The 11,436-nt window shown below is 34.5% G+C and overlaps 1 protein-coding gene across 1 annotated transcript; it reads left to right on the top strand.

The window, feature by feature from the left end:
• Positions 1–1,610: 1,610 nt before the first annotated feature.
• LOC311069465 (uncharacterized protein) lies at positions 1,611–10,328 on the top strand (the record flags this gene model as incomplete). The annotated part of the gene is made up of 12 exons (XM_084092644.1): positions 1,611–1,656; positions 1,773–2,117; positions 2,196–2,555; positions 7,866–7,955; positions 8,055–8,192; positions 8,796–8,894; positions 9,118–9,201; positions 9,349–9,441; positions 9,513–9,611; positions 9,704–9,722; positions 9,882–9,936; positions 10,218–10,328. The coding sequence occupies 12 exons, from the start codon at positions 1,611–1,613 to the stop codon at positions 10,326–10,328; spliced, it is 1,539 nt and encodes a 512-aa protein (XP_083948770.1).
• Between the last annotated feature and the right edge of the window lie 1,108 nt (positions 10,329–11,436).

Here is an 11,436-nt window from a genome sequence, read left to right as displayed (position 1 = left end):
AGCTGGGAAAATCTCTGAATTTAAGAGTAAAAATAAACAACCCTAGTAAGAACTGACTTACATTATCAAAAGTTCTTCCCACTTTTATTTTATTCCAGTTGTGCAACATGGACTTTAACCGAGGATGCACATGATTGACTTCATACAATCATAACTCAGCAGCTGAATTTGCTCTTAATCTCAGTTGATGGCTCACCCTTCAAAAGCTTGGGGTTGGTGAGATTTTGTAATGTTTTTGAAAGTCCCTAATGCTCATCAATACTGCATTTATTTGATCTAAAATGCAGTTAAAACTGTAATATTTTAATATTTTCTATTATTACAATTTAAATGTAGGTATTTACTACTTGAATCTATTTAAAAAGTAATTTATTCCTGTGAAAAGCTGAATTTTCAGCAGTCATTACTCCAGTCTTCAATGTCAAACAATCCCTCAGAAATCATTCTGATTTGCTGTTTAAGAAAGCTTTTTATATCAATGTTGAAAACACTTCTTTTGCTTAATATTTTTGTGGAAACAGTGATACATGTATATGAAAAACTAAACTTCATAGTCCTGAGTTATGTTTATCTTTTTATTTATCTTTGTGTTTATTTGATGTTTATCTTTGAGACAATATGTATATGTATAAGTATATCTTTTGTTTCCAATAGAAATGTCAGAAACAAATGTCATAATTTCCACGTCAGTATACACTAGTGAATTCACTAGGAGACAAGTGAACAGAAATTATCATTATCAACACTGAACTGTTGAATGACACTATTGTATTTTTTTAAGAGCTGCTTTACAGTAGAATTGATGTTTGCATCATTGATCATTATATTCCTGTTTATCACTTTGTAAGGCCTGCCTATTTGTCATTCAACAGTTCAGTGTTGGTGATAATTTCTGTTCACTTGTGAATTCACTAGTGTATACTGATGTGGAAATTTGTTTCTGACATTTCTATTGGAAACAAAAGATGTATAGTTAATTGCAGGCACATATTGTCACAAAGATAAACATCAACACAGGACTATGAAGTTTAGTTTTTCATATACATGTATCACTGTTTCCACAAAAATATTAAGCAAAAGAAGTGTTTTCAACATTGATATAAAAAGCTTTCTTAAACAGCAAATCAGAATGATTCTGAGGGATCGTTTGACATTGACGACTGGAGTAATGACTGCTGAAAATTCAGCTTTTCACAGGAATAAAGGACTTATTCAAGTATATACTTGAAAATATATTCAAGTAGTAAACGGTTACATTTAAATTGTAATATTAGTAATTGTAATAATATTTTACAAAATTACAGTTTTAACTGCATTTTAGATCAAATAAATGCAGTCTTGAGCATTAGGGACTTTCAAAAACATTACAAAATCTCACCAACCCCAAGCTTTTGAAGAGTGAGCCATCAACTGAGATTAAGAGCAAATTCAGCTGCTGAGTTATGATTGTATGAAGTCAATCATGTGCATCTTCGGTCAAAGGCCATGTTTCACAACTTGAATAAAATGAAAGCGGGAAGAACTTTTTATAATATTCAGTTCTAGGGCTGTTTATTTGTACTCTTAAATTCAGAGATTTTCCCAGCTCTGTAGATATGTGCACCTTAAACATGTTTAGAGTCTTGATATCAGCAGCAGCTCTTCTTACAACTGAAGGTAAGGATCACATGCTTTGTTCCATACTTGCTTGCATTATGTGTTTATGACTTGTGCACTGTTCTTTACTTATAGTCCCATCTGAATTGCTGTTGTTTCATGTTTTGTTTTTGAAGGACTCTTGGTTCAAGGACCTGCTCAGCCTCTGGTTGCTCAACTGGGGGGTTCCATCATCCTGCCCTGCTCTGTGGAAACCCCATTACCTGTGGAGGAGCTGGAGGTCGAGTGGAAGAAGACAGATGAAGAGGCATTAGTGCACTTGTTTCAGAATGGTGAGGACAGACCCGAGGCTCAGTATCCGTCTTACTGGGGCAGAGCAAATTTTTTTCCTGAGCAGATCTTTAAAGGAAACTTTTCAATCCTGTTGGAAAATATAACAGTCGAGGACACTGGTATCTACAAATGTGTAGTTTACTTTGACCAGGATGTTGGGGAAATCCCTGTTACAATTCAACATGTGGGTAAGTATCCAATTTTAAAAGAGTCTTTAAACATGCCTATTTTGTTCTTAGAATGATTATTTGTCTTATTTATGACAGAGCGTGTAGTTGTGACAGGAGAAGATCAAATTGTGTTTGCACATGTTGGTGACGAGGTTGTTCTAAATTGCATGGTTGACTCGCATGTTCCTCCTCAACACTTTGACGAGGTCTCATGGATGAAGGTGGACAAAAAGTCAGACATCGTCCCTGTCTTGCTTTTCCAAAATGGAACAATATTCCCAGGAACACTTAACGAGCGTTACAGCGACAGAGCAGAGTTCTTCAGAGAAGAAATTTCCAAAGGCAACTTCTCAATGAGACTAAAAAATGTCCAGACTGCCGACAAGGGAGAATACATGTGTGAAGTCCACGTAGAATATTCAGTGAGCTCTGCTACTGTGGAAATAGGGCGGTTGGGTAAGTCATCTGAGAAATACACTGTACTGTTCGAAAGTTTAAAAAATGATTTTGAAAGAAATTAAGTTTTTTTCAGCAAGTATGCATTAAATTGATCAAAAGTGACATCAGAGACATTTAAAATATTTATATTTTAAATAGTTGTTTCTACAAAAATATTAAGCAGTCCAATTGACCCTTGGCAGGGAGTTTGATTGACAGGCGATCTGACCAATTATAATCCGCCATCTGCCATTTTTATCCGACAAAACAGTCAGGAGAGTTTAGATTAAAGTTGGAGGATTTAAACTTGAAAAACAAGTTTGACGTCTTTCCGCGGTTAAAATAACATTCCTTCTTATGTTCATTCATGTTTATTTGATGCTATAAATTAACTAGAAGGAAGAGATGATCGGTTCACGAGCAGCTTTGACTTGATGCGATCTGACTGTCAGACACATTAAAGAGCCACAAAACGGTATTTAATGCTTACATTTATTTAAAAAATGACCAAATTTGAAAGGTTAGACTTTGTTTCATATCAAAAGTAACCTGGTCTGTCCTGTCTGTCAGCGCTTTGTGTCCTCTCTGCTCCGCGATGTATTTTTCACTGCGTGAGAACCTTTTACAGTCTATGGTGAGAACATGGTGGGGCGTGAGAGCGGCGTGGCTTGTCGGACATAGCAACAAATGGGGCGGGTCTTTGCGAACGGTCTTGCTTAAGTTAAAGTACTAAAATTACAAAAACTAAAAGTTATATTTTTTTTTCAAAAGTAAGAGAAATGTCAAAAGCATCTAATGATTACTATTAATATTTAAACTAAAATAAAAATGAAAACCTAATTCAAAATAATAATTAATTAAATAATACTAAAATAACCTCACAATTGTTCAACACTGATAATAACAAAAAATGTTTCTTGAGCAGCAAATCAGCATTAGAATGATTTCTAAAGGATGATGTGATACTGAAGACTGGAGCAATGATGCTGAAAATTCAGCTTAGCATCACAGGAATAAATTACATTCTAAATATATGAATATACCTCTTTTTTATTGTAATTTATTTCAATAAATTTTACTGTATTTTTGCAGCCTTTACTGTATTAAACTGCCTTGTTGAACCTTAGAGATTTCTTTCAAAAACATTTAAAAAGAAATATTACCAGCCACAAAAAGTTTAACAGTATACAGGTGCTGGTCATAAAATTAGAATATCATCAAAAAGTTGATTTATTTCAAGAATTCAACTTAACAGGTGAAACTAATATATAGACTCATTACATGCAAAGTGAGATATTTCAAGCATTTATTTGTTATAATTTTGATGATTATGGCTTACAGCTTATGAAACCCACAAAATCAAAATCCCAGAAAATTAGAATATTACATAAAATTACACAGTAATAACACAGTAATACCATGGTCATTGAACCAGGTTTTGGTTCTGCAAATCCTGCTGGAAAATGAAGTCAGCATCTCCATAAAGCTTGTCTGCTGAAGGAAGCATGAAGTGCTCTGAAAATGTCCTGGTAGACGGCTGCGTTGAGTGGACAGCACAGTGGACCAACACCAGCCGATGACACGGCTCCCCAAACCAACACAGACTGTGGAAACTTCACACTGGACTTCAAGCATCTTGGATTGTGTGCCTCTCCATTCTTCCTCCAGACTCTGGGACCTTGGTTTCCAAATGAGATGCAAAATTTGCTCTCATCAGAAAAGAGGACTTTGGTCCACTGTGCTTTATTAAATCCAGAGTCAACGCAGCCGTCTACCAGGACATTTTCAGAGCACTTCATGCTTCCTTCATTTTCCAGCAGGATTTGCACCTGCCCACACTGCCAAACGAACCAAAACCTGGTTCAATGACCATGGTATCACTGTGTAATTACTGTGTGATTTCATGTAATATTCTAATTTTCTGGGATTTTGATTTCGTGGGTTTCATAAGCTGTAAGCCATAATCATCAAAATTATAACAAATAAAGGCTTGAAATATCTCACTTTGCATGTAATGAGTCTATATAATATATTAGTTTAACCTGTTAAGTTGAATTCTTGAAATAAATCAACTTTTTGATGATATTCAAATTTTATGACCAGCACCTGTATATTATTTTTATATAATTCTATGTAGTGAACTTTTTTTTTTTTTAAATCAAATGTTATGTTGAACCGTTCTTTTAACATGAACAAAATCTAATGCCAATAAAATCTATGTCTCTCTCATGTAGGAATGTCTGCTCTGCACATCATTACACTGATGCTTTGCTTTATTTCCCTCTTTGTGACTTTTGTATTAAGTATTCCAGTCGCAATCTATATAAGCAGAAAAGGTAGGCCAATAAATATGAAATATGCTTTAAAGAGTTATATATATATATATATATATATATATATATATATATATATATGTGTGTGTGTGTGTGTGTGTGTGTGTGTGTGTGTGTGTGTGTGTGTGTGTGTGTATAGCAAATGTAAATTAATAAGATAAACTGTGGTTCTTTTATTCTTCCACTGCATCACTGTTTATGTAAACATCAAGTCAAGTTGTTTCAAAGCAGCTTACAGTGATAAACGGGAAGATATTGATTAAATAATGCAAACAGAATTCAAATCTGCTGTAGAGCAACTCTAAAAAAAAGACAATAATAAACAGTAACACTAAATGATTGTACATGACGTTTATGTTCTTCTGCAGATACTGGGACAAAGCCCATGTACATAAATTATTTGCAAGTTGTCTGTCCCAACATCTGTTTATCTATTGCATTTATTCTGTGGGGTTTAATTGAAGGTATGTGACATGAACTTTTCTAAGTCTGCCTGCATTGTCAGAAAAGATTTTATTTATCCATCTTTTTTTTCCTCTGATGACTGTTGTTTTGTTACTGCTTATTTTCAGGGTCTGTTGTTGAGGTAACAATGTGTGCAATGATTAATCTGACAAGGATCATTTTATTGTTTCTTATGGCCCCTTATTATAATTGGAATACAACAGTTTCTGGTATGTATGTGCATTTTAATGAAAGACATTGTTTGATTGTACATTGTATTAAATATATTATGTAATACATTTCAAATCGCATACATAAATGCATCTTACTTAGTGCTTTGGGGATCTGTGATAAACCCACAAATTTGAGGTCTGAAAAAGAATTCTTAGTTTGCCAGAAAATTCTACAGTAATTAGAGGCTGTTATGCTGACTATTTAATCAGCTAATATAAATGTGTAAATATAACTATATGAAAATGATTTAATTTTTATGAAATGGTTTACATTTAAATTATGGTTCTTACAAATTTCAAATGTTTGGAAAGTTTTATAAATCTAAAAAAAATGTATGTGTGTTTTGTTTTTTGCTTTTTCAGTTGATTTTCCAGGTTTCATCCACAGAATAATTCAATATACAGGTATTCCTGTTGCATATCTTCTGATTTCCTCTGCATTTTGCTCAGGTAAGACTAGTTTTAAAGTCTTAATGTAAAGAATTTATTAATTTACTATGTTCAAATACCTAAAGACCTCCTGTGGTGAAAATCAAGTTTTTCAGTTTGAAACTGCCTGTCACAAACATGTAACCAATCCCGTTAACGTGCGGGGCAGGGCTTTTCCTATCATTGAGCATAAGAACGTTTAACTTTAAAGCTAAAATCTTTCTTCTGTTGAGAATTTCATACATTTTTTTACAGAGAAAGTCCAAAAGATTTATAGCTCCATTAAATCTGGCTCTACCTGGCTGGCTTCTGGGATTTATCTTAAAAATCATAAGATAAATCAAAAAACAGTTCTTACAAGTTGTTTGGATGAAAGAAAATTTTCTAGTCAAAAATCTACTTGTTGGTATGCTGACGGCTCTGCATAAACTTAAATTATTTTTTTTGTAATTTCAACTGATTCCAATTCAGTATCTCCATCGTTTCAAGTGCGCAATCTTGGTGTTATTTTTGATACAGAGGTTGACATTCGATGCCCATATTAAAATGGTCTCGAAAACTGCTTTTTTCCACCTTAGAAATAATTAGCAGACTGACATAGAACTTCTCTCTCCTTGCCCGATGCAGAAACGCTTGTTCATGTCTTTTATTATGTCTAGGCTTTATTATTGCAATGCACTTTACTCTGGTCCTCCTAATAAATCCATTAAAAACTGCTAAATATTCAGAATTCAACTGTACTGACTCATACAACTGTTTGCCAGCATATTTCCCCTGTACTTTTATCAATTACACTGGCTTCCCATACAGACACGTATCTATTTTGAAACTCTGATTTTAACATGTAAAGCTATTCATGGGTCTCTTCGCTCTTCTGGTTGTATTCAGCAGCCCTCATTTAAATTAAAGTCTATGGGGGAGTCGAGCAACACTGTTTTAAGAAATCTCTTTAGACTCATATTCTACTTATTGTCTTTGAGTGTCTTTTTCTTTTGCTTGTTTTTTGTAATCTTGTTTTTTAATTGTATTACTGTTTTTATTATAATTACTCTGTGTTGTGGGTTTGAGTAAAGCACAATATAATTAAAATTACATCATTAGCTGTTTGATAAATGTAGTCAAGCCAAAGGCTAATCATATCAATTACCGTTATGTGTCCGATGTTGTAGAGACTAGAGAGCGATACATAAAACGCATTACCATTCGGATACATCGACTTGTAGATGATCAAGTATAATTCGCTCTTCCTTCTTCTGAATCAGTTTCTGGTTCAAACATATATGGCTGAATTAAACCATTGCGTTTACTACAGTTTACCGAGTGGATCAGATGGTGTGATTGAGTGGAGGTGGGGTCTAATTTGCATATTTATGGTTTAGTTACATTCATGTACATTCACTACATTCATGCTATTTTCAACCATGAAGAATTTATTTACAAAGGAAAGAAAAACTTAAACTTTAATGTCATTTTGATCATCAAAGATGAATTTTAAGGGATTAAATTATTGACTGCTGGGGCACTTCAATTTTGCAGAATACATTCATCTGGGCCTATATTAATAATTCTTGTATCATCTTTCTTCTGTAGCTGTTCTTCATGATCTTTGGAATGCATCTCAGTGGAGTGAAGCTGTGGTTGTCAGTGTTGGGGTTATTCTGCTGTCATCCCTGCCAGCATCTCTTCTAGCTTTAAGCAACGTTTTCTTTATACGTTTTTTTGATATTCATTTTTCCCTTCGATTTGTAACAAGTATGTAAAAATGTATTCTGTTGTATTTTTTATGCTTTAGAAATCATCTTCAATTACATCAAGGCCAGATTTCCAGATCTTTAACCACTAGGCTGCATGTTATGTTAATGGTCATATGTGTGATTTTTGTCATGTAGAGTCGTTAGGACATGTTCTCATGCAGTTAAGCAACTTTCTTCAAATGCGTCTCCTATTCTTTAGATTCTATAGACCAAGCGTTGATGAATGTAAGTAGGAATTGTATTTATAAGTTATCCAGGATCTGTCTCTTGTTTTAGATATTTATTTACTGACAGTCATTAAAATGTGTCTCTTTTTATTTTCAGACATGATTACAATGACATATGCTTTTGGGGGAATATCTGCTGCCATTTCATTCATAGTTCTTCCAATTCCAGCAATTCGACAGTACCTTTGTTCTAAACTTGACGAAAATCAACTTTATGCACTTATATGGAGATGTTGTAAGTACACAAACAAACGTTTCATTTTACATGTCACAAATCAAAATGTTTATTTGTCATGTTCCCTCTAACTGGTGAGGCCGCTTAAATTGAATATTAAACCATTTAGTTGTTAAATCAGAATGGTGGTCAGAAAAAAATGCTTTAGGACATGATTCTGAACCTTTTTGAATTCAGGGCCCCCTGTTGTCCACAACAATATTCAAAGGCCACATAAATTTGACAGTTGTTCATAATCTACTGGATAAGATTTGTAAAAAATATTTTAAAAATATTTTAGAGATTGGCATAACTAGAAATGCATAGCCATTCTAAAATTGCCTACAGTTTTAAGATTTCATTAATTTACATTAATTTTCCAAGTCTACAAATCACTTTTAAATGAAGCCACCTCATATATCAAGGTTTTTCAAGACCTTGGAAATCCTGGTTCTTCAGAGACAAAAAAGAGGACTGAATTAAAATAATAAATATCTTGACTTTAAGTCCTTTTAGCTCATTTTAAGCTCATTCACGCATACACTTTGAATGTGTTAAATTATGTTTCTTAAAGTAACATGCTGGCTGTATAAATGATGATCTTTCTGTCTCTCGCTATCCTAGATTTAGTTTGGGTCACCGTTATGGTTGTCACGCTCATCGGGCATAGTGCATTTATTTTATATTATGTTAACAAGATTCTGGAGTATCAACTTATTAACGGTAAGTTGGTTTCAAATGTCAGCAAAATCAGTTGCCCTATCCATTTTGAAAAAACAAAACAAATTGCTTGTATTGTTACTTAAATGTTTCGTGTGGTTTATGCTAATATATCATCCAAATTTGTCATTCAAACATTTTCTTACATCTTTTTGGTAGTTTTTATGGAATAGCATGGCTTTCCAGCAATTGGAACCTGACTGTTATAATGTGTTATTGATCATAGAGCGTTTTGGATGGATCTTTGTCACAGTTCTGCTCCACGTCTTGACTGCGATTGCACCCTCACGATTCTCCAGAACAGTTCCTGGTAACAAATGAGGATAAGAAAGTCAAGAAAACATACAGATTTTTGGTTACTTTGTGGCAAAAGCATTCGTAAACAATTTCAATGAATCAGTAGGGCTTAAAAATGCATCCTTATTCTGCAGTAATTCTTACATTTCCTCTTTTGCAGATGTCATTTACACTACTTTGTTCATGTATGGGGTGGCAGTTCTGCCAGTGGTCAACTCTGTTTCTCTTGCCACAGAATTAATACAGCAAGTGTGTAAGTGTCAACACCTAAACGATATTTTTTGTAAGGTTCTGTTGGAGAGAGCACTAAATTCTTCTGTTTAGACAAGGGAGAGAGAACAGTGGATGATCTGCGTGTAATAGTGCTGCCGTTTGAAAGCATTATGTCTGGTGTGTGGCTGGTTTTACAGATCCATGCATTCTGTAAGTTTCATTGGTATATTTTAAATCATGTATAAAAGCTGTTAATGTTAATGACACAGCTCACTGTCATTGTCTTTACTCTTGATTTACAGGGACAGTTTCAGGGAGAGAGTAAGTTTAAATGTTTCCTTTTTTTTTTACCTGTGGGATTTGAAGCCAGCAGTATATGATGACCCAGTAATGGAACTTTTTCACAGCTAAAGTTTATTACTAGGCCATTATTTTGCATTGTTTAATTGCTTTAACAAGTGTTAATTGATTGTCTTTCAGTGTACAGAAGGAGCTGAATGCGCTGACGGACTTTGCGGCACAGTGCACACCACAGGTAACTGTTTTAGAGGCTGAATATTTGATAGCAAAGAGTGAAGTCACAGGTTTATGTTGTTTGGTTTACTACTTAGTTGTTCTTTAAAAAAAATAAGGGACAAAAATAGTGTTTAACGCTTTTTAAAAGCATGTTATTGCATTGCTGTAATATAGGTTACCCTAATATCTTGGCTCTGATGACAGAATCTAGTGGAAAAACTCCTCAATGGGGAACTAAACTTTTATTGCTCTTAACATTTATCCTATACATCCTGAAATAACTGTGTGTGTTCATTACAGGAAGGAGACATTGGTGCATCAGATAATTTCTCAGAGATTCACCTTTCTGAAACTCAAAGATGTCAGCCAGAGGCTGCACCATTCCTGGAAGAGCGAGAACTAGAGGTTTAAAATCTCAGTTTAAGCAATAACACAGTGTATGAAGAGCTAATGTTAACCTTCCAGTGCTAACTTTAACTCTATAAATTTCAATATTAAAAAATCAAGCATTATTGTACAATTAAATGTTGTTTTGCTGATTCTTTGAGTAATGAATTGTATACATAATTGTATATAGTGAAACAAATATTACCATAACATTATTTTTTTAATCCCAAATTCTACAAAAAAAAAAAACAAAGAACTCCTGCTTTTTCTACTTTTTTTGTAGATTTTTTTTGACCTACTTATTTGGTCTTTTTTTCCCATGCACTTATTACCTGATTAATCCCATATTCTAAATCGAACTGCATGGATTTCTTTAAAATATGTTTTACACACAGACTCATATAGCCATTTGAATAACATTTGAAGCTGAAAACATGCAGAGTGACCCTTTAATAAAAAAATATAAATCAGCCCTTCCTCCTGATATGCTACTCCAGCTAAAAAAAGAAACACAAAACCAATCGGCAGCATCATGACACTGCTGAGCTGTTGATTGGCTGAGGATCTGTGTGTGTGTGTGTGTGTGTGTGTGTGTGTGTCCTGTATAAAGCAGACTGCTCTGCAGCATTTCTGAACTGGTGCAGTGCCGGTTCATCTCCACTAATGGTGTGCAGAACAAGGGGGACTTAAAAAGAAAAACTTCTTCAACCAACAAAACATTAACATCATTTGAAAACCAAACCAAAAAAATCCTGCATCATGAGCTTTGACCCATTCATCTCCTCCTCCCTCTCCCGGAGAAGGGAACATTCCTACTCCAGGACCACCACCTATCGGCTCTCCCGGGGGCCCTTGTCTTCCTCCAGATGGCCGATGCGTTTGGAGCCTCCTCGCACTGACCGCTATGCAGGCCCACGATCACAAACTCGTCAGTCTGAGCAATAGCCAGAGGTTATGGCTACAATGCCACCCACGCTTGCTATTGTTAAAAAGTACCAATGTAGCCCCCTACAGTCGCCTATATAACTTAAAGCCCAAATAATAACCAGAGGTTATGGCTAGAACATTAAGATAATGCCGCTCCAATGCTTGCCATTACCTCAATAGTACTTTTATCTAGCGCCCTATAGTA

Source organism: Abramis brama (assembly GCF_963993115.1).
Source record: "Abramis brama genome assembly, chromosome: 19".
Classification (NCBI taxonomy): Eukaryota; Metazoa; Chordata; class Actinopteri; order Cypriniformes; family Leuciscidae; genus Abramis; species Abramis brama.
The sequence above is the reverse complement of the archived record's forward strand: the minus strand, read 5'-3'. Positions and strand labels throughout refer to the sequence as shown.